Source organism: Tyto alba, unplaced genomic scaffold, assembly GCF_018691265.1.
Source record: "Tyto alba isolate M040663 unplaced genomic scaffold, T.alba_DEE_v4.0 Super-Scaffold_27, whole genome shotgun sequence".
In the NCBI taxonomy this organism is placed as follows: Eukaryota; Metazoa; Chordata; class Aves; order Strigiformes; family Tytonidae; genus Tyto; species Tyto alba.
Genome location: NW_024881301.1, coordinates 9,740,223 through 9,764,341, shown reverse-complemented (window position 1 = coordinate 9,764,341; position 24,119 = coordinate 9,740,223). Strand labels below are relative to the sequence as shown.

Sequence of the window (24,119 nt, the reverse complement as noted above, 5' to 3'; positions counted from 1 at the left end):
TTCCTCTGACAAAGATGTTAGTCATATTGGGCTTTTTGCTTAATTCTGTTCCTCTTGGTCTATATTTAAACAACTAAACTTCTTTTACATGGCAACAGTTTTGTTGTAAACATGTACAGTTTGCTATGATACAGCATAGAGGTCCTGTAATTATTGTTGTGAATAAGGTATGAATGTGCAGAATCACCTTAAAGGAGAGAACTTTGAAGTTCAACATCAAACAGAGGTCTCTGAGTATGAAAACCTTTAAGCTAAAATAAAGTCATTCAACAGTAGGAATAAGGGAAGAAATGAAGTTTGACATTTTGGAGGCCTGTGTAACTTCAAATGTTTTTTTGGTGAATATGCAAAAAAGGCACAGTTTTGAAAAATCTGTGATCCTAGTGTTGTGGTTTAACTCCAGACAGCAATTAAGCACCGTGTAGCCACTTACTCCTTCATCCTCCCAGTGGGATGGGGAGGAGAACTGGGGGGAAAAAAGTAAAACTGGGCGGTTGAGATAGGAACAGAATAATAACTAAAATAAAATATAAGAACAGTAATGGAATGGAATATGACAAAAAGAGAGAGAAAACCCAGGAAAAGACAAGTGATGCACAGTGCAGTGCTCACCACCCTCTGACCGATGCCTGATCAGCAATCTGCCCATTCCAGCCAACTCCCCCAGTTTATGTGCTGCATGTGATGCTCTATGGTATGGAACATCCCTTGGGCCAGTTGGGCTCAGCTGTCCTGGCCATGCTCCTGCGCAGCTCCTTGTGCACCAGTTCGGGAAACTGAAAGGTCATTAACTTGGGAGAAGTGCTACTTTGTAACAACTAAACCATGGGTGCATTCTCAACATTATTCTCAAGCTAAATCCAAAACACAGCACTGTACCTGCTAATAGGAAGAAAATTAACTCTATCCCGGCTGAAATCAGGACACCTAGTTAACCTCCAATACTATTCACAGATTAGAATGCATTATGTATTAGAATGGGCTGCATCAGGAGAAGGGTGGCCAGCAGGTCAAGGGAGGGGTAATCTGCCGTGCTACTCTGCTCTGGTGAGACCCCACCTGCAGTGCTGTGTTCAGCTCTGGGGCTCCCAACATGAGAAGGACACGGATTTGTTTGAGCAGGTCCAGGGGAGGCCATGAAGATGATCAGGGGGCTGGAGCATCTCCCCGGTGAGGACAGGCTGAGAGAGTTGGGGTTCAGCCTGGAGAAGGCTCTGGGGAGACCTGATAGCAGCCTTCCAGTATTTAAAGGGGGCCTACAGGGAAGAGGAGGAGGGACTCTTCATCAGGGACTGTAGTGATAGAAGGAAGGGTAATGGTTTTAAACTGAAGGAGGGTAGATTTAGATTAGATCTAAGGAAGAAATTTTTCACAATGAGGGTGGCGAGTCCCTGAAAGAGGTTGCCCAGAGCAGCTGTGGCTGCCCCCTCCCTGGAAGGGTTCAAGGCCAGGCTGGACGGGGCTTTGAGCAACCTGGTCTGGTGGAAGGTGTCCCAGCCCATGGCAGGGGGGTTGGAACTAGTTGATATTTAAGGTCCCTTTCAACCCAAAACATTCTATGATTCTATGATTTTTTACTGTATTTGTAGTATTAAAGGTTGTAGCTCTGTAAATCAGTTCAGATTATTTTGTCACTTATTCATATCTTTAGAATTGTTTTCCAAAAAAAAACCCCAAATTTGTGTCTGCCAGTGAAAGTAGGCATTGAATCCATTATGAATTTCAGTTAGAGGCAACATAGGGAAAGTACAAAATATGCTAAATTCCTTCAGCAGTCATTTGTTAAAACCACTGTTTAAATTGCTTGATAGTCAAGAGGCTTTGTCCGCCTGGGAATTAACACATGCTTGTAAGAAGAAAAGCCATCTGTATTAATTTACCTGTACAACTTGTAGCCTTTGCAAAGATACATTTATTCTGTTAAAGCAGTATGAAATTTTACTATAACAAACATAGGTACTAGAAAATGATGACTGTTCCCTCAGATATCTAGATGGTGGCATTATTAAAGAAATTATTAAAAAATATTTCTTCCCTCCCCCCCATTCATTTGAAAATTCTAATAAAGAGTATATTGTAAAAACATCTTGTAAAGTTGAGGATTCCATAATCAGGAGCTTTAGAAACCATAATAAGTATTTGATACCTATGACAAAGCCACTGTAACTGACAATGTGGCTATTCTAAATAAAAAAAATGCCTCATTGATAACTAAAACTCATAAAGGCTCAGTGTTTTCAGAATAAACTAGGTCTCTAAATTTTGCAAAGGGAGGGTGCTGAAATGAATGAGAGTGTATATAGATCCAAGAATCTTGTCTTCCTGGACTCACTGGCAGATTATTTGAGGTGCATCACTTAGAAAAGTTGTAAAATCAAATTGTAATGATTTAATTTGATTTACTTATTGTACTTCTGTATTACTTCAAAAATGCATAATCTATGTTTTTTTGAAGTGAATTAAAATGTGGAAAAATACTGATTTTTAGATCCCAGTATACGTCTCAATTAAAAATATGTTTAGGGGCATAGTAACTTGTAATTAGATTATAATCTTAATTTATACTTCAAATTATTGCTTTGAAATTTATGTTTATTTGGAGAAAAAATATTCCACCTCTATTGTCTGTGAAATGTTTTATTCAGTAGTCTCTCACTCTTTCTCCAGGCCTCTAATTATTGTAACTTTACCAGAAAAAACAGCAACAGAAGTTATCATGGCCTTATTGTCATGCCCTTGTAGCTTTTGAGTCAATGGTCTCAGTATTTGGCAAGGATCCTTCTCCCTCTCTGCAGATTGAAAATGTTTTGATTTCTGTCACATTCCCTGATCAAGTAGATACTTGAAAGATCATTTCTTTTTCCCTTGTTTCTTTATGACCATGCAGGTCAGGAAGCTCATTTGGGAAGGCACTTTGCATTTAGTCCAAGAAGGACTCAAAAGCGGTTTTCTTCACCACACTACTGCAGAACTCAGTTGCAGGAAGAATGTTATTCCTGGACACATTGGCTGTGGGTTGGCTGAACTATGTGAAATGGCAAAGCAGCTTCCAGCTGTGAATGAAAGTGACCATCAAGCTGTACATGTGCTAGATGATGAAACCTCCATTCCAGATCAGGATGTGCTTTCATGTGTTACAGAAAACAGCTCAAACTCTGCAAAAATAGTTGTGTTAATGGGGCAGAAGTACTTGGTGCCACCAAAAAGCAGTTTCCTTTTATCTGATATTTCATGTTTACAGCCCCTGTTGAACTGTAAGTATCTTTAAACATTAGAATTTACCACTTCTCTCCTGCCTGAGAAAGGCAGTTAATGTCAAAGCGGCTAAGGACTCAGTGAACAGATTTTAATATACAGCATCACACTGATAGGAAATGCTGCTGCAAGCTTTCGAAGTGATATTTCTAACTTTGTGCAGATAGGTGAGGGTTTTCAAATGAACCTTGAGTGGTTAGGAGCTCAAGTCATTGTCTATCTCCAAGAGTCTCTTCTGAAAATACCAGCCAGAATATGACAGTTTGTGATCATGTTCTGAGCCACTGTCAGTATAGAAGTCATGTAAATGCTTTAAACTAGCTATGCTGATGGGTCCCTGTCCCACAGGATGAGGCTTTAACATAGATCAGTCCATGCTGCTGTTGAGGTGGTGTTCCTGCTGCCTTGGTTTTTAGTTAGATTAGACCATGGGAGACGAATGAGTTTATGCACCTTAAAGCTAGGATTCTCTTATGGATCCATCCTGTGCAGTGGCGGGGTGTATTTAGATTAGCATAAACTGATTGTGAAACCAACTCCAGTGCCACCCAGAGAGGATAACAGTTTGAGAGGCTGCTGCACCCAGCTGGAGGTGAACACTGCTTTAGCAAGAACATGAGTTGACTTCTCAGCTGCTGCATTTCACAGCTGAGAGTACTGGCTTAACCCAAAATCAGTGACAGGCAAATGGTGGGATTTTAGAGATAATAACTCCTCTATAAAAGTAAATAAAAAGCTATCCAAGCCAGTATCCCCAGCCTTAACGGGCCATGTAGAAAGCTTTAAGCTAACAACACGCGGCAGTCTGCACTGTACTTCACCAATCCATTAGCTTTCAATTTAACCTTTATTATTATTATTATACTTATTGTTAGCTAAGCTTCATCAGACAGTCTTACAGGAAAGATGTTGCTTGTGAGAAAGAGCTGGGGATGAATGTTCTACCCTCTAATAAATAATTTTAGAATTGTTAGTTACATATGTTTCCTCTCTTGTAATATACAAGTTTGATGTTCACTGATTTTTGTTTTTTTTTAATTAAGAAGACATGCAGGAGGCAGAATCTTATTATCTGAATAATAATAATTTTATATTTGAAGTCCAGAATTTAGCCAGTTATTTTTTTTCAAATGTATGATAGAAGGAAGATCACTATCACTGTGCTATCACTGTGCATAGCTATGCAAGTTTGGATTCTCAGAGGCCAGAGAGCAGTCCAAGAAATTTGAGAAAATGTTTTTGAAATATCCAACAGTGAATGTTAATATAATGCCATGACTTTAGATTTTTTTTTGTTGTTTTTGAGGAAGTCTACTGTCCATTTTAATTATATTTCTTCCCTTTCACCTGCCAAAAGAGAAGTATTTCATGCTGGTCAGCCCAGTGTCAGGATAACACCTCCAATGTTAATAAAGAGATAAGATGTAGAAAACACATTTAATAAATATTAAATATTAAGCTGTTGTTCTTATTAACTATTTAAATAAGTAGCATCATAATCAATGAAGGAAAACATATATTCTGTAGAAAAAATAAAATTGGAGAGTCCTGCTTTTTCATGGATGTGTCCTGTATTTTCTATCCTCAAATAAAGTAAACCTAGCTTCTCCCATGAAAACTCTTTCAGTTCTCTTTCTCTTGTCCATTAATTTCCATTTCATACACTGGGTGTAGCTCTCTGTCTCTCTTCACTTCCATTAGTGCAAACCACAGTTTTCCAGGTCTGCTTTGGAGCTCTGCATGTCCCAGTTGGCCTGCTGAAAGATCAAAGAGGACAGGAATCTTGCATTCAGGGCTGGAGCCTTTCACTCATCTGGGTGCTTTATTGCATAGCTTCTCTTAGGAAACTCGGAGAAATTTTCACCTTTGAGACTTACAGTCTGCTGTCAGTTTTTTTCTGGAAATCCCCAGGATGTTCAAAATTTCTTGGAGAGATCTTACAGATATCACATAAACGTCCTTTCCTTAGGTAATCAGCTGAAGAATCATGGAAGTAAATGATTATCTGAATTAAAACAAGCATGCTAGAAGCCTTTTAAATTCTTGTTTGGAAAGAACAGAGGAAAGTTGCAGTTTTGCTGCATAGTTGACTCTTTAAATGTCTGTATGTGGGTAGCTAAGCCTTTATCAGTTTTAACCAGTAGTTTTATTTTTAAAATAATTTACAGGCTTTTTTTTTAAATTTCACTTCCCAGACAAGAAAAACTATGATGTAATTGTGATTGATCCACCATGGGAGAACAAGTCCGTTAAAAGGAGTAACAGGTAAATTTTATAGTAAAATAAAACAAACTTTGTCATCTTAGCTTACAAAAGGTAATTAACATTTTAATATACTGATGCAGTTGAAGACCAGTATAATTGTGACACTGTATCTTAAACTAGAAAATGTTTTGGCATATGCCTACCTTCAAGTCTATGAAATGTCTTAGGGGTTTCACTGAAATGGCTGGGTTACTTTGCATACAAAATATTTGCAAGAGTAGATCTTAAATTACCCAACTGATGAGAGAATATTAGTCCTTGAGACTTACAAGGAAAGCCTGGAGTCAACTGTTTTGTGAGGCCCAGATCATGCAGATATCAGTTTGAAATAGGGTTATTTCAGTGGGAATAAAGCTAGATAAATGTGTATTTCCAGGACTGAGGTCCTATTCAAAAGTTTTAGGCTTTTTTTTTTTTTTTTTTTTAATTTGAGCTGTAGTTTGAACTTCAGTCTGATGGGTAGAAGAAAAAGTGATAATGCAGCAGTAAAATCCTTAAGTGCAATAGGAACTGAGTACTGTAGTTTATGAAGCCATTAACTTAAAATTTTATGGGCTCCCTTCTCCACTGAGTAACATGAAGCTTATGCCAGTGGAGATCTCTTGATTACCATAGAATTGTATTCATGTGAAAGAAGGGCAGACAGGAAATATGGCCTTACAACTTTCTAGAATAGCGTCTACTGTAGCTTTTGAATCTTGTTACGAAGTAATTGGAAGATGCAGAGACTGATTAGTAGGTTTTACTTTGAAAGCCCTGCAGAAACCTCTAGAAACTCAGAGTTAAACTCATTCAAGTGTTTATCTTAACTGTGTAAGTTACTCAGAGGAAAACTAGTTATTCACAAGCATGAATTAGCCAGCAACACCCTCTCCCTTACAAAATAAAATCAAAAGGTGGAATAGCTGTCACTGCTTTTAGTTACATAGTTGATGGCTGAACTTTGTTAAGCCTTTCACATCTGGGTTGTGAATCTTGTTTTCTCTGGGCAGTCCAGGAGGTCTTTTGGATTTTGTCCTTGTTGCCTGTTTCCTACTGTTGTCACTGTTGCACTGTGTACGGATCCCAGATACCAAGACGGTGGCTCTTGATTCCAGTAGGCAGCGTGCCAATGCTTTTGATGCTGCAATGTGTAAGTTCCATGAATTGCAGCTCACTGTGTATAACAGCATCATGAGAAAAATGATAGAACAGGACAGAGTCTGAAAAGCATGCTGTATTCACTGGTGTAGCATACAGTTAGCTCAGTAATGTGCAGAACTGTTCTGATACCATGAATGGTAATTTAAAAATAATAACTTCTGCAAATAATTGGAGAAGTGATTACTATTGTGTGACCTTTTAGCTTGCCAGTCAAATCAGTGTTGCCATTTCACTTGTAAATGACTCACTTGTTATTTTAATTCGGAAGAGATACTCCTTATTACAAAAAGTGAATAATGTTACATTGACTAAAGAGCTACTTTCCACTAAATAGCTTTGTTCTGGCGTATTGAGTTACATATGATAGTTCTTAAATTACACGTGGACTTTTAGACTTCTTCAGAATAACAACTCATAATACTTTATTTGGGGGAGTAGTAGAAATATGTAGTTAAAGGTTCTGCTCAGTAAAGTACATACACGATTTTATATCAGACTCTATCACATTTGGCCACTGGGTGTCAGTCTTGATCCATTCTTAGAACTTGTCAGGCAGTAAGTCTTCAAATGTCTTGGCTGTGTAATTTGTTTATCCACTTGTGTTGCTTTGTAATATTTATATTTGAGATATGTTAACTTGCTTTCTCCCTGTATTGGCATATAGATACAGCCACTTGTCTTCGTGGCAAATCAAGCAGATTCCTGTACCAGCACTAGCTGCTCCGAATTGTCTTGTGGTCACGTGGGTGACTAATAGACAGAAGCACTTACGTTTTGTTAAGGATGAACTTTATCCTCATTGGTCTGTGAAAACACTTGCTGAATGGCACTGGGTAAAAGTAAGTTCTCAATTTGTTTTGTTGCTTTCTTGGAGACTGAGAAGGCTTGCACTATGACACTTTATATTCTTACAATTTTTTTTTTTTTTTACTACCATGGTCTTTTGTATTTGAAAGGTATAGTACTATCAGTATCTTCCTTTTTATCAAATAAAATGTCTTGAAAAATTGGATATGATAACCTTCTACTGTGTATTTTTAACTTCTTTGTGTCAGATTACTAGAGCTGGAGAATTTGTCTTGCCTTTGGATTCTTCACACAAAAAGCCCTATGAAGTTCTTGTATTGGGGAGAGTTCAAGGAGAAGTAAAGGAAACCTTAAGGTTTGCCAGGTTATTTATAGTAAATGTCTTTTTTTGAGGCTGCTAGGATTCTCTTTGTATTTATCACTTGTTCATAATACAATATAATGTCCCAAAATCTTCTCTTGGTGTCATCTTTTGGCTGATTGTGGACCTAAAAATAGCCTTATTTGCTTTGGGATAAGATACTGATTTAGTGAGATTAAAGGATGGAAACCTTTATCTGTTCCTTATATCTATCTGTGTTGGGGAACTGGCGTGTACAAAAGCTTCATGAACTTCAGCTTCCTTTGCTGACAGGTTCTCTTGGACCATGAGTCCTTGGCACAGGCTGATGCCACTTTGGGGATGCTGGTGTTTTTCTACACATGAAAACATACAGGACTACATTATTTGTTCTCAGTGGCTTTGTATGGCTATTTTTAACCATATTTTGTCTAAAGCCTCAGTGCTTTCATAAACTGTCCTTTTATATATTATGGCTGAGCAACATTTAACTTCCCTTAGTTTAACTAAGTTTGACTGTGACTTAGTTTAAGTTTGACTGTGACACATTCAGTGTGTTATCTCCCATCTGAAGTATCTCTGTGAGAGCTGCAGCATTGTATTTGGTGGTATTCATTCTCATCCTTATTTTCTTGTTCTGATCTATATGACAGGAAATCTGAAGATGTACTTCCAATTCCAGAACATAAATTAATTGTCAGCGTACCCTGCAGTCTGCATTCACATAAACCCCCTCTTACTGGTATGTTTTATTTTGTTGCATAATGTTTCTGTAGGGCATTTGACTTGGATATCTAAAATGATGTACCTAGAGTGAGATACCTTTATATATGAAGTGCCTTAATTTCCCATATGCCAAGCAATTTTGCTCAACAGGACTTGTGGTTCCTCAACATTTCTAAAAATGTTGTCAGGCACCTAAGTCTCACTCTCCAAAAATGAATATGAAAAGTAGAACTTCAAGCACTATTGTGTGAGTATTTTGGGTAGACATGTAAAAAACCTTGCATTTTAAAAATTGTTTTTTAAGCACAGCAGGAACAGTTTACAGATACTGTATGTATGAAATTATACCAAGTGACCTAAAGTACTGTGCAGCAGGCAGGAGTGAAACTTTGGGTATATATAAAATATGATGTCTTCTACTTAGTTAATAAAAGCAGAAACCTTTTTCTTTATTATGTCATCCTGAAAGAAATGTTTTTATTTCTGCATGAGTTGCTTATACACCTGCAGTATAGTTGTGCCTTTACATCCTAAAACTTCATTATTTTAAAACTGTTAATGATAGGCAACAAATAAGAAATGCCCTGCTTATTTCTGAGGAGCTGTATTTAGTTTGCTGAAATTGATGCAGTAACTCCAGCCAGCCTATTAGTGTGGGTATGAATTCAACTTTTCAGAGTAAAGTCCAAAGGATGTGAGGACTGCCATGTGATATGTTACCTTTTGCACACTGTTCTGGAGAACTCTTACTTTGACTCATTTAATCAATAGAAAGTTGTACTTCTTTCATCATTGTAGCACCTGAGTGCCTTACAATGCTGTGGTAAGAAATATATTTAATACCTCTCACAAAAATAGTTTTATTCTCCCCCAACGGAAAAAGTCATGATGAATCTGCATATATTCCAGGTGCATATGGTGTAATCACATCAGAAAAGGCAGGTAGAAGAAATGCACAATGCTGTTGGAGAGGGGAAGCATCATAGTTTGCTTCACTGACATACTTTTCTTTATCTGTTCTCAAGGAACAGTACAACTTCAGTTAGGAAGATGATCTTGACAGTTATACGTTCAAGGAGGCTCTAAAATTTGTACTTTGTGCCTGTTTTATTAAATTAACATGCATATATATATACCTGTTCAAAAACTAGTAGAAGACACATACTTTGGTTAGCTAAAAATAATAATAATAATAAACAAAGGCAATTCTAGGAGAATCTTTTTGCAGTTCTGAAGCCACATCTTTAAGAATTAGGGCTACAGCAGGAAGTATGTGTGTTGATTTAAGGTAATGAATGGTAGGGTAGTGATTTGTGAGGCAGCCACCTAGGGCCTCTTCAGAAAACCAATACTTGGAAGCACACTCAGACAGAAAAAAGGAAACTTGTGAGGTATCTAAGGGTGTAAAACAGCAGTTTGCATGTATTATAGAGCATTCTATGCCAGAATCATACTCAGAACAATTCTTTTGTAGGGCAGAATCTAGAAATCATATTGGGAGATCCTTTATAAATGATGATTCTGAATGGGTTTTGAAATAAATTGTCTGTGTTAATTTATATATTTCTTGAGTCTTTACTTGAATGCTGGGATTTGATACCATTGTGCAGCATTTGTGTTTCTATTTGAAAAATGAATATGCTGCTGAGCATTATCAGTGATTTACAAGGCTTTTATAAATATCTATGTGTATCCTACAGTTTTGGCAGCTCCATCTAGAACATGGTTATGGAATTAAAAGATAGACCATAAGACAAAAGCTAACTGCTGATGCCCTGACTTCAGTGTTGTAAAAGGGTATCACTTTCATGACTGGACAATATTCTCAAGTGGTCAGCAGAGAGCAGCTGAGCTACATCCTAGAGTGGTTCAGAAGAAAGTTGAACAGAAACAGATTTGGCAATCAGGGAGAAGAACACTTTATTTCTTATTACTACTATAAAGGTTGTATGTTGGTACATATGTAGCCCCTTAATGACTGATGCTAACAGTTTATCTCTCTGGGGGAAGAGAAAGATGTAAATTAAAGTAAGCCATCAAAAAGAGATGTTTGGGTTCCTACAGTGCATTTAACCATGAAATTGCGACTGTAGGGGTTTTGGGTGATGCATGTGCTGTGTTCAATGCTTAGAGCTTTAATGTGTCATTGTAAATGTACTTAAGCTTTTTTATGCAAATGTGTTAAATTAAATTTTATTACTCCTGGTTTTCATTCAAATAACAGCAGGTTTTCTTCCTAATTCAATTCAATGTTGCTCTTAAAAGACATAGAAGATATTCTGCTACACAGATGATGTGGAGTAATGTAGAACTTCAAACACCTTTTTTCATTTTCCTGTTTTATAGGTTCTTCTTGTTATAGCCATTTCTCCTCCAGTTTTTAAGAATGTACATTTATTGTTAGAAAATAATATTGTCATATAAGAGTATGCCTAAAAACATTGGAATTAATTCCTGGCCATGTTCTAGCCGCTTTGCATATCTCCAGCAGAAGAGTGGAATGGGAAATCTTGGGAACTCTCTTCTCCTGTAACAACCCTGGTTTGTTAGACCATGTTACAAAAGTGTTCTTGGAAGTAAAAGAAGTAAATGCCTTTTATTTCCTTATGCATCTTGTGAGCCCTTACTGTTAGACTAATCAATAGGTGCATCAACATCTAGATTTAACTTGAGGCTCAGGAAAGATGCAGAGATGTAAAGGCATCTTTGTGTTGAGTTTCAGATCTTCTGGTCCTACTCTGTTCAGGGATTAGACAAACTGGGCAATAAGGACCTCTACATTGCAAACTCTTGAAGGGTTACTATGAAACGAATACAATCATGTGCTTTGTGCTTTACATGGCTCACAAATCAGACAGTGAAAAGCTGACATTCATTTTCACTTCATGTATCCAATTTGCTATGCAGAACTTGCTGTTTAGGTAATGGAAGTTCAAAAGATAAGGGGAAACTGTTGCTTGTTTCAAAAATGATTCTTCCTTTTGCTTATTTAAACATTTTATCAGTATGCATCTTCAATATATTTCTGGGATTAAGAGTAGGCAGGTATGGCAGGTATCCTGCCTGACTGCTGGAATCTGCTTCAGAAGGAAGTGGGTTTTCTGGAAGACCAGTGTTATATCTACCAGCGGGCTTTGTGCTAGCTTCGTGTGTCGTAGAGCATTAGATGCCCAAGTGTAGGTGCCTGAGTTGCTGTCATTGTGTTTTTGACACATGCAAGTGATAAGGAATAATCTATTTATCAGATATTTAAGCTGTTTATTGTCAATGGTATCTGTAAGTGGATAGAAACAATTGTGTTTTGTTTTGTTTTTTTAAATTTTATTTAATCTTTTCATATGGTTGAAAAACTTAATATTTAATCTTTCTGCTGATGTAGATCCTCTAACCTCTTTTCAGAGGAAAAAGCTCCAGAATTTGCTTAAGGGCTGCAAGTCAGATCTATGTGTGTTAAGATAGCCCCTTCTGGTGATATAAAAGCCTAACAAAAACAAAATAATTTGTATCTTGAACACTGATTTTTCCTATTTTAAGGAAAGCAGTGTAATGAGATTTTATGCCAACAAAATGCAGCCACATTATTGCCCTCTTGATATGGTAATTTCCATTGCAGTGCAAGTTACTGCCTGATGTGATTATGTAAATATCTACAACCTAGCAGTGAAAAATCATACTACAATGTGATCTTGAATTACATGTAATCTGTCTGTTTTTAAAAAAACCTCTGACTTTAAAAAAGACCATCTCTCTGGCAGCAGGAGAGGGGGAGATTCCTGGAAATTAATTTTTAAATTCTATTACCAAATCAATTGAAAGATTGGCAGAAGCTTCCTGCTTCTGCTGAACTGATCCATTTTTGGCTACCTCTTTTTTGTTTTCTGGCAAACTAATCTTTGAGGATGGTTAAATGTCCTAAGTGTGATTTTAAAATTTATTCTCTTAGGCATGGAAGTTTTTGGTGCTTAGTAAAACTGCTTTTGATTACTGGACTTAGCACAGTGATGACATTTTTAAGAACTAATGTCAACATTACTAATGTGTTCTTAGTGAAATTTTGTCACCTAAATAACTGCTTCCTCTACATAGAAGCCTATATAGAGCATAAAATGGTTCTATTTTGTTTTTTTTTTTTTTTATGAGGGGGAAAAAGACATATAAAGCCTAACTCTGCAGTAACCTCTGCATGGTCTTATGCCCATTAGGATCAAAAAGATATCCTACAGATGTCAGGATCTGCTCACAGAGACTTTATTGAAAGCTTTGGAACTTTGCTTTCCACAGTCTCTCCTTTCTCTTATGTGGAAAAAGTGCAACCTCTTACAACATGGGCTTTCTTAGATGCTCAAGAGAATAGATTTTTGTAAGACCTTTGTTAAAGTCATACAATCATAGAATGGTTTGGGTTGGAAGGGACCTTTAAAGGTCGTCTAGTCCAAGCCCCTTGCAATGAGCAGGAACATCTTCAGCCAGATCAGGTTTCTCAGGCCCCCATCCAGCCTGACCTTGAATGTTTCCAGGGATGGGGCATCTACCACCTCTCTGGATGAAACCTGTTCCAGTGTTTCACCACCCTCATCATAAAAAATTTCATCCTTCTATCTAAGCTAGATCTACGCTCTTTTAGTTTAAAACCATTATCCCTTGTCCTTTTGCAACAGGCCCTGCTAAAAAGTTTGTCCCCATCTTACCTGTAGCCCCCCTTTCAGTACTGAAAGGCCACTATTAGGTCTCCCACAAGCCTTCTCCAGGCTGAACAACCCCAACTCTCTCAGCCTGTCCTCACAGGGGAGGTGCTCCAGCCCCCTGATCGTGTTGGCAGCAAATTGTGCACAAGAGATCCTTAACTAAATAGAACATGGAAAAAGAACATTAAATTTTACCATTTTTTTTTTTTAATATGGTGAGTTTGCAAAATGGTCTAAAAGTAACTACTGATAAGTGGTGTCTAATTAGATGAACTCCCATGACACCAAACAGCAATGTTCAGTGCAGCAAGTTTTTTGTCAGAATGTACATTTTCCTCTAAACCTCCCAGACTCTTCTCTGTAAATGTTAGATTTGTTTAAACATTTTAGCTTGCCTCTAAAAGAAGCAGGTTTTTAGAATAAGTTTCCTGCTGGTAGCAGTATTTTTTAGATTAAAAGCTGCCTTGATGATAACCCATCTGAGACATTCATTTGACATTTGTTAAAGATTGGGGGAAGGAGAATAGATTTACATGCCATTCCAAAATACAACAAAATCTGGAAACACCCATTACAAAATATTTACGAAAAAATTTCGAATGGATTGAAGCTTTGGAAGAGGCGATCATGTAAGTAGGAAATGAATCTGGGGTTGCTTAGGAGTCACTAGAAAATGAAGTGGATGCTCATCTTCCTGCAACAGGAGCAATCCATGACAGGATCAGCTGGGGTCTCACATAGGGAGTCTGTGACTGGTAAACTTAATTCAGAACTCGAATTGCACCAAGAAAACCCCAAAGACATTCCCTCTCATACTTTGATGTATGCGGATCGGATATATTTTTGCTTTCTGCAGTGATCATATCTGGAGAGACTGAGTCAAGCAACATAATGTTGGATTTATGGGCTGTATTTTTAAGCTACAGAAATTCATAAACCACTGGGATACCTGATCAAAAATGACCAAGATATCCTTTGGAAAAGGAAATGGTTTCATAGTTTTTCTTCTTTTGTCCTCAGTAACAAAAATAAAAACTTAACATGTAATTTTTAATATAGTTAAGCTTTTCAGTATTTCTGCCTCCTTTGTGTTCAGTACTCCTAAAACCTTTGATTTTTTCATGCATATTATTATACGTAATATCTTTGTAGCTATTTCCTGAAACTTAGTTAAGAATTTGACCTAGCCACAAACTAAATGGCTCTGTATGACAAGTAATGTGTTTAACAATAAACTGTTTGCAATAATAATTTTCAGGTGAAGTGCAAGATCTTTTTCTACCACTCCAAGAATACCAGTCATAATCAGTGACACAATTGATGTTAATGACCGGCATCTATTTATTTGGATTTAAGCAGTAAAAATACCCAATTGTTGAAGAAATTTGAGATTTATCTTACTGAATGAATGAACACAGTTATATAAATATTTCTTCAGTTGCCAATTTGATGTTGGGGAAAAAGAAATCCCTGCATTTTTATAGCGCTTTTAGTGCTATGCTTATTTAACTCTTGTTTCTTATGTTACCTTTTAACAGTTGTCATCAAAAAAATGCTTTTATACCCTTTAAGATGCAGAGAAAAAGAGTGTGATCTTAGTTAAGGAAAAGTTTTATTTATCTATTTTTAGAAATGTTGCCTCTGTGTTACAGAAGCTAAATGAGTCTTTATGAGATGCTTGGTTGATATTAGTGAAAAATTCAGAACTCATCTATGTAGAGCCTGAAATAAATCCTCATTCCTGTTCTCTAAATGAAAACCAATAAATCAAGGCTATTGAAGGCCTTGCGAGTATTGTTCAGTATCTCAAGGGCACTTATTTAAAATGACTTTCTCACTATAAATAGTCCAGCTGTTTGATGAAACCTCTGAAACACCCTTTTTTAATGAAACTTTCAGTTTTTTACCCACTAGCAGCACAGGAGAGGTTTTATTTGTTTACTATGGTTATTTGTACCTTTGTCACCATTCACCATTATCTTTTTTTTCTCTTGCACAGAGGTTCTGGCTGAGTTTATAAAGCCAGATGTAGAATGCTTGGAGTTGTTTGCTCGCAACTTACAGCCTGGCTGGACCAGCTGGGGAAACGAGGTTTTGAAGTTTCAGCACATTGATTATTTCACTCTTCTGCAGAATGAAAACTGAGTTGGGTGTTGTAGCTTAATTCTGAAATTCCGCACCTTCCCAGCAGGCTCTCAAAGTTGTCTTTATTACTGATGGTGCACTCAGAAGGTAACAGAAATAAAACCAACTGCACTTCAGTTAAAATTCTTGAAGTGACAGGATATCTATTTAATGGTATCTCCATTTGTATGAGCTGGTCTATTATTTTGATGATCTTGAGATATTTAAATACCAATGTTGGAGTGTAAGTCCATCTCTGTTTTTATGAAACCTCAAGAAAAGAAAGATATTTTAAACTATTCTCACTGCAGCTATCAAATCTGAGCATCATAATTGCTATAATGTTGCCCTTGTATTATTTTCAAAGAATGATAATATATTATTTTTAAAGAGTGGCAGTGGAAGTAAACAGTTCTTAATTACATGTTTCCTTAAAGAAGACTGTTTTTTACAAAACAATGGATTTTGAGCTAAAATAATTTCGAAGGCAGTGTATCCTCCTACATGTTTGTGTCTGTCTGTCTACCTTGGAGGAAATTAAAGGAGCAGTGCTTCTGTTAATTGGCAAATGAATTGCTGACTGACCACATTCTGTGTGAAATCGCACATTTAAAACAGTCAGGAATTCCATTTTTCTGTATATGACATTCATTCTTTGAATACATTGTAAATGATCAGTCTCAACATCTTACAAATTATGCATATGAAGCTGTTAGATTTAACTGAAATTAACAGATTATAAGTATTTCAAAAATTTTCTTTCCTTATGTTGCAACATGAAAAAGCCATGCCAGTGAGCTGTTTTCTTCAGCTAGCATAAAACTGATCTCTCTCTTTTTTTTTTTTTTTAAGAATGATACACTTTGTATGTCCTTTGCTGCCCTTAGATTTGCTTTGAAAAATAAAAGAATAAGACTTAATGAAGTCTCTGCCACTTACTCATTTGTAGCAGTAGAGGCAGAGCTGCTGGACAAGATGATTTTCCTGATGGCAAGCTGCTGAGTTCTGACTCTTAATAACTGGGAACAAAATGCATTGCATTATTTCCTATACATTTATTTCCCTTTTGGTAATCTGATGAGCTGTGAAGGTTTTTAAATTAAAATTTAAAATTTAGCAAATTATTTAAAAATAATTTTCTAATAAAAATTAAAATAAAAACTTGTGTCTTATTTGCAGACCCAGTTTCTCTATTACTGTTCAATTTCATGTTTTGCCTATTGGAGCAGTGGAGTTAACAGAACAAGGAAAATGCTTTTTTCTTTCTTCTTTTTTATCCTTCTGCTAGCAGTTAACCATATACTCAAAATAGGTAAGTAAAGTAACATTGAAAGTAGTTACCAGGCAAAACACTTCTTGCTGCGTGATTTTATTAGCCTACATTTTAAACTGTTAGTACGTAAGAAACCTTACCTACAACTATAAAGGATAAGAAGGTTCTTTATTTGCTTTCAGTTTTACAAGACATTCCCTACCTGGAGCTTCTGAGTTCCCAGGCAGAATTCCCCTGCCCTTCCAAGATGGTCTCATCCAGTACTAAATGAGTGTATGAGACTCCAGTATGGAATAAATTATAACTGCTGCACATACCTTGTTTTCTTTTCCTTTGTACTATATAAAACAGCACAAGAAATGACGATATTGTCAGTTCCACATCCGCTGCTACAAATGGCTCTAGATTACCTTTTAATTGCAAATAAAGGAAAGGGATGAACAATCTTAGAGATCAGGAAACCTCCTTTCTCCTTTGAGCTAAGCAGCAGGACCCTTCTAAGGGAACGACCTTTTTCAAGGTGTTTAAGAATGACCTATTTAATTTGTCTTTTCTGTGGAGTCCCTTTGCATGTCACAGCCTTCTAGCCCTTACTCTGCCTCCTGAGTTGCTGCGCTCAGAAGCTGAGCAGCTAATTCCAGGAGCTGGGAATGCAACCTCCTGAGTATGGTTTGTATGTAGAGGGCGTGTGCAGGCAGGCTGTAAGCTTCTCAGACTGGAAATCAAAATTTGAAGATTGGAGTCTAAATAATACCTGATCCCGTCATAAATAGTTACAAAACTGTGCCCTGGACAGCTGTTCGTTCTGCTACCTTTCCAGTGCTCTGGCTATGAAGAAAACCTTGTGAATATGACAGAAGTGGTGTTCTACATCTGCAGCCAACCTGAAACTACTGAGTCTTCTCAGGAGGATCAGTGTATCTCAGTTTGTTTCTAACTCTGAAATCTCATGGTGGTAGTAGCAGTTGATAGTTTCAGGCTCATCTTTTAAACATAATTATTGGCCTGTTATGCTTAATTCATAATTTAAATGGCCTCTTACACTTTTCTAGCTGTCCAAAATCCCAGCTGTCCCCAACCAGCCATTAAATCTTTCAGTGTCAGTCAGATGATTCCTCTGAGGCAGAATCTGAAGCGTATTGAAAAATCAGTGACAAGTGAAGCCAGCTAATATGAAAAGACAATTTAAGATCCAGTTTCCCTTTAGAAAAGAATAATATTATCTACATCAGTTGCTCTATATTGTCCTCTGTTGTGTCCAGCCTTGTACAAAAAAGAAAACCTGATCTGAAGAGTATACAAACTTGGTAAGAAATGAAAGAACAAGGGAGAAGGTAAAGATAGAAGAATACAGGATAGTAATGAGATGTTGAGGTGAATATGGTAAGTAGAAGCCTAAGTATTATGCACATCTTCAGTGTTCCTAGGAAATGACAGGTTTTTTTCCTCCAATTTTTAAAGAGATTTTCTGCTTTTCCATTTTGGCATATCAAAATTCACACATTTCAAGGAAAAATAGGTGAAGTGGGTATTTTACTAACAACATTGACAAAAAAGTTTTTTCCAATTCTAAATTCTTTTTGTGGCAGTTTGGTGAAGTGAGAACTGTGATTGCTCAAGAATTTTTGGAAAGTATTTTATTTGGTACATCTGCTGTTATTTTAGCGGCACAATGATCAAAATATTCTTTGGCTAGGTGTTCACCACTATTTAAGGCCTTTTAAAATTATGTCTTACTGCAAAAAAAAATCTCAGTTCATAAGGCAATAAGAAGTAATTTTAAGCTGCTTCTATACGTAGAGTACATCAAGTGTCATAATCAAACTTACTTTTATGAAGCTTCAGGTTTGAGTATGATTTTGAAATGTCAAATTAGCATATGACCTTTACTTGTATTTTTAAACTTCTATAAAGTAAAAAGAATTATACCAGTAAGATATGTTTTTGGAATAGTGATTGCTAGGCGTGAACTCCTGTGGAAACAGGAAAGGTTTTTCGCAAGATTAAACATTATTAAAAAACTGAAGTAAGTGAGCACCTCTTACCTCTTTGTAGGATTCAGCTCAGGTAGGTGTCAGCAGCAGTAGGGAGTTGACTTGGAAAATTGATTTCCAAACTGCATAAACAACTATAAAATTACGCTACTATGCCGTGAGAATTGTGTTCATTAGCCTCAACATACCAGTTAAAACTTACCTACTGCTTATTTTTGGTTGAACATGACAGTAAGGGAATAGAAGATGGCTAGAGAATAACCAAGGGATGAAGCTTGTTCAAGTTGCTGAAGAGTCTTGTGGTATCCCAGCTGGCAGGTATTTTCACAGAATCATAGACTAGTTTGGGTTGGAAGGGACCTTTAAAGGTCATCTAGACCAAGCCCCCTACAATGAACAGGGACTTCTTCAACTAGATCAGGTTTCTCAGAGCCCCTTCCAACCTGACCTTGAATGTTTCCAGGGATGAGGCATCTATCAACTCTCTGGGTACAACCTGTTCCAGTGTTTCACCACCCTCGTCATAAAAGTTTTCTTCCTTATATCTAGACTAAATCTACCCCCTTTTAGTTTAAAACCATTACCCCCCATCTTATTGCAACAGGCCCTGCTAAAACCCCCCTTCTTATAGGCCCCCTTTAAGTACAGAAAGGCTGCAGTAAGGTCTCCCTGGACCCTTCTCTTCTCCAGGTTGAACAACCCCAATTCTCTCAGCCTGTCCTCGTAGAGGAGGTGCTTCAGCCCCATGGTAATCTTTGTGGCCTCCTCTGCACCCACCTGAGTACGTCCATGTCTTTGTTGCACCAAGGGCCCCCGAGCTGGACACAGCACTGCAGGTGGGGTCTCACCAGAGTGGAGTAGAGGGACAGAATCACCTCCCTCAACCTTCTGGCCACACTTCTCTTGATGCAACCCAGTATGCAGTTGGCCTTCTGGGCTGTGAGCACTTGTGGCTGGCTCATGTCCAGTTTTTCATCCACCAACACCCCTAAATCCTTTATTGCAGGGCTGCTTTCAATTCCTTAATCCCCCGGCCTGCACTGATACCAGTGCTTGCCCCAACCCAGGTGCAGGACCTTGCACTTGGCCTTGTTGAACCTCATGAGGTTCACATGGGCCCACTTTTCTAGCTTGTCCAGGGCCCTCTGGATGGCATCCCATCCCTCAGGCACGTCAACCACACCACTCAGCTTGGTGTTTGTCTGCAAACTTGCTGAGGGTGCACTTGATCCCACTGTCTATGTCATTGATGAAGACATTAAACAATGCTATTAAACATTTTCTGAATAGTCTGACAGTCTAGTGGATCTTGCTTGACTTAAATTTTGCCACAGTAGCATGTTTGGGTTGTAATAACAGAATGTCCTAGTGCAGCACACCGCTATCCCATGCTTTTCATTCCTCACCTGGCTGGGGATTGCTTTTTGTGGAGAACATGTCTGCGGAAGGAAGCTGCTGTTTCACAGAGCCAATGTCTAAACTGCAAGACCTTAAAAATGCTTCTCTGATCTTGCTGGGTGCACCTGCCCTGGGTACACCCTGACTCCTCCACAGGAAGGACTTCCAGGATCAGGAGGAGCCTTACTGTACTTTGGTCAGGGCTGGTATTGGTAGAAGAGGTGCATGCTGTGACCTAGTGTGAAGCAAGGGCTCTGCTGTTACAGGAAAAAAACATCATAAAGTCCCTTCCCTAAAATGACTAGGTAATTTCCATTAGTGGTGGTAAGTGAATGCTGATGTTATTTTGAGAATAGTGGGAAGTTGGAAAAAGCAACCAGGAAGAAAAACTGGTAGGTGTAGATAAGCTGTTACACATACAATGAAGGGCCAGCCTTTGTCTTGTTAGGGACATGTTTTGCTTAGGGACAAAATCTGCTTTGTTGCATTGGCAAAGCCTGAGTCTGCAGTTGTTAAACAGTTAAAAATCACAATGCAGGGAGGGGTGAGTGGAAATTTTGGTTGTCAGAAGCAACTTGCATGGACCAATCTAACCAGAGACCTTTGGGAGAGGATGCTCCTGCAAATCAGAGTTCCTAAATTGTGTGTTACAGGTTGTTCTCAAGGTGAGAAGGGAGCTTCTTACAGAACAGTATGATGGAAATCTCACACAAGAAGATGTTGCTAGGGCTCAGCCAAAATTGCTCTTTGCTGCTGGAGAAGGCATCTTGGGTTCTCCAAACAAGATGGTGATAACCTGAGAAGAGAACAGGTACAATCCTGTCTGTGGCATGGTGGTCAGATGTGGTAGGGCATGGCAACAGATGCTACGTCTATGTCCTGGTTTGAGAGAATAGCATTTGTAAGTGCTGGGAGAGTGACTGGTCTGCCAGTATTTTGTAGAGAGAATCACACGCGTATGTGTATTTGTGTGTACATGCAAAACTGGTCTGTTGAAGTAGTGTGAATCATGGGTATGCTCTCCTTTGAATAACAACCAGGGTTGTACATTGCTAAAAATTTAATACCTTTTAATTTTTACTTGCCAGTGCCCTAATGTTACTAATTTATGGGGAAAAAGTACTTTTTACTTGATTAGAGATGCCCCAATAATGCACATGGTTGAAAACCTTGCCTGGGGACTGCATGATAGATAAATTTTTGCTTGGTGTTTTTTCAAAGGCCTAAGATTGACGCTAATAAGTGAACAGCAGAGCATCTGCCAGGGTAGGTTGCCATGGCCCTGGCCACATCTCAACAGTGCAGGGAGCACACAGAGGGTTGGACAGATGGGTGGTTTCACTGGTCCTATGGCAGCTTCAAGTTGCCTTAGCATCACTAAACTGTCATCAAAGCAACTCTAACCAGGCTGGGTCACCTTGCTGGGCTTAGCTATGAGGATTTTAATTGCTGGCATAAAGGAGGTGAGGCTATCACCTCATCAGGGTTGTTCTTTGGGTGGATTGAAAATTTTCTAAAAAAAAAAAAAATTAGTTTTCACTGGCAAATATTTTTTATTAAATTTCTTGAACTCCACTGGTGTGTTGCAGAGCCTAGGGTTTTAGCTTTAGATCTCAGCCTGCCACATGGGCTGTTCTGGGATTAGTTGTGGGCCTTGCTCTGTGGAGCTGAGACCTGATGTGCTTGTGGTTTCCAGGCATCCTCTCTTGGAAGCAATCTGGCTGCCAAACTGCAGGTGGTCCTCCTCAGTGGTCCTCCATTCTGGCTTTTTAGCTCCCTATCAGTTCCATAAGAAGGAGGGCTGGGAGGCACAGCTGACACTGGAATCTTGGCACTGGAATCCCAGTGTTGTTTTTCTTAAGAAATGTGGCATTTTTAATCTTTTCCCTGTGATGACAAAACTTGAAATGACTATTGCTCCTTTCAGAACACTTACATATTTCAGTTAGTAGTTTGCCATTTACTTATGACAAAATAAGTCAGACTTTCCATAAGATCTGGTTATTGCTGTTTAGCTCTTCCTTTCTCCTTTTCCATCTTCTGTTTCTCAATGGATTTGTGTCAATCAAGCATCCATTTACAGATCAGTAACTTTATTTTGTTACATCAGAGTCTCATTGGTGTTATTGGAATTACCTTAAATTTCATGTAACTGCTGGGAAGGTTTGACCATAAAATTCTGTGGTTTAGGAAAATCCAATTTGAATTGATTTATTACCTGTTCGCACAAACAGCTGTCCATAACAGAGTATAGCATGGTGTTGGAAACAAGTAGCTGCAGGTGAAGGAAGAAAGAGGGTCTGCTTAGTAAATGCAAGCAACAGCATAATTGAATGTGCAAAGGCAGGTATCCTGAGGCATCTGAAGTACTATGTGGCCACACTCCTGGAGCTGAGGATTTGAAATTGTGGCATTAGCGAAATTGGCTGCTGTCACAGGAACGTAAAAATGTACAAGCCACGTTAGAGAAAGCTGTGTTTTCTATGTTAATCCTTGTGTTGCCTAATTTGTAGGAATGAGGATAGAAAAGAATCAGCAGTAAAGAAGATAAACAGAACAACAGTACCATAACAGGATTGTTTTCCACAACTAGAATTTTATTTATCAGTTTTCTAGTGCTACCTGTGTGATAACAAAAGAACAAAGTGAGGCCTCATTTGATGACCATAAAGGAAATTATATGCCTGCCTCTGCATATAGGTAACTTTTTTCAGATCAGCTAGGGTGATAGTATCAATGGTTAACATACTTCTAATAAAATGCTATGAAGACAAATATTCAAGTAAGATTTTTTTCCTCTGACATACAATATGCAGTGGCATGTCTTCTTTTCTCCCCCTGTCAGTAAATAAATTGTCTTAAAATATAATAGCAGTATTGCTTATCAATAATTGGATATTGGACAATCTTATTCAGTTTTCCTTTCCTTTTGTAAACGCAAGCAATATCTGCTGAGAGAGAGGGAGGTCAGACATTCTTGTTTTGCCTGTAACATTGCCTCTATTTGCCTTAGATGAAACTCTGTGGACCTGACAGTCCCATAGGCACCCAGAACTAGTGGGATATGCCTTACCTTGGCCTGTTTTAGACCTTCTCTTTTTTCCATTTTCTTTCCTTCTTTGAACAGCATTTCTTTAACCATTAATGTATAAGAAAATGAGGGACTATAAAGAGGAAATAACAGACAAAGTGGAAACTGATGCTCAAAATGCAGTAGAATAATGAGAAGGGAATTGTACACTTTCATAGTCTAGTCCACAGCTAGTGCCACTGCAATGCTCCCTAAGCCACTGTTGTGGACTAGCTCATACAGACATTTGAGACTTTACAATCTGTAAAGATCCATCTCTTTTTTTGGAGGTGGTAGCATTTTTCAGCATAGAAGAGTGAGTGCATTCCCCTGGCTGGCATCGTTAGTACAGTGGACATTGTACACTGCTGGTTACAGGTCAATTGCAGAAAGTACAAAAATATGAATTCCATTTCTGACCTTTTTTTCCCTAACTTATTTTCCTTTTTAAAAAACTATTTTGCTTAGAGAAGGATCCAGGTAAACAATTGTGTTATTCATGCAAATTGCAAGATGAGGGTCGAAAAGAGAAAGATGTCATAGTTTTCTTGTTTAGCTAAAGGAGGCAGAAATTATTATATATAAGTTGGAAACTGAAAGAATTGCTAATAATGTAATAGACTAAGAATATCATCAACACAGGTCATGATTTTACAGGATCATTAACTGAATTAGCTAAATTTTACTGTTTTATTTTTTTATTTAATAGTATTGTCTTGTAACAGTTCTACACTATTAATTCAGGAGACAGCTCATTGAAAATATTTTTATGACACTGTTACTGCCCTCAAACTGTTCAATGTGTGGTTTTAACTATGTGACCTTTGTATCTTTCATTACTCTGTGGACTATAAAAGTTAGGCTGAGTTCAGAAAGAAAGTATGTGTCCTTTTCTGAGGTTCATGGTTCATCTATTGGTTCATACAGTTTCAGAGGGACAGTTCTGACATAAAAATCACATTTTCCCACATGAAAGTGACGCAGTCAAAACTTCCATCTAAAATTTTATGAGGCCTACAACCTAACTCATTAAAAAAAA

At 37.8% G+C, this 24,119-nt stretch overlaps 1 protein-coding gene across 11 annotated transcripts in view; it reads left to right on the top strand.

The window, feature by feature from the left end:
- Positions 1 to 24,119, top strand: part of METTL4 (methyltransferase 4, N6-adenosine) — an 87,930-nt gene that overhangs the window by 3,785 nt on the left and 60,026 nt on the right. For 5 of the 11 annotated variants that reach the window (XR_006165776.1, XR_006165775.1, XR_006165777.1 and 2 more), the window contains exons 4-8: positions 2,888 to 3,254; positions 5,451 to 5,520; positions 7,328 to 7,502; positions 7,719 to 7,825; positions 8,464 to 8,552. Coding sequence is in view for 8 of the 11 variants with exons in the window: in XM_042797905.1 (XP_042653839.1) it covers positions 2,888 to 3,254; positions 5,451 to 5,520; positions 7,328 to 7,502; positions 7,719 to 7,825; positions 8,464 to 8,552 (808 nt within the window). In the remaining 3 variants the exon portion in view is untranslated. Of the gene's footprint in view, positions 1 to 2,887; positions 3,255 to 5,450; positions 5,521 to 7,327; positions 7,503 to 7,718; positions 7,826 to 8,463; positions 8,553 to 10,236; positions 13,226 to 14,077; positions 16,478 to 16,524; positions 16,611 to 16,633; positions 16,658 to 20,663; positions 20,784 to 24,119 lie in introns of those variants that run through there. The other 6 variants (XM_042797902.1, XM_042797906.1, XM_042797904.1 and 3 more) reach the window with 6 other exon arrangements.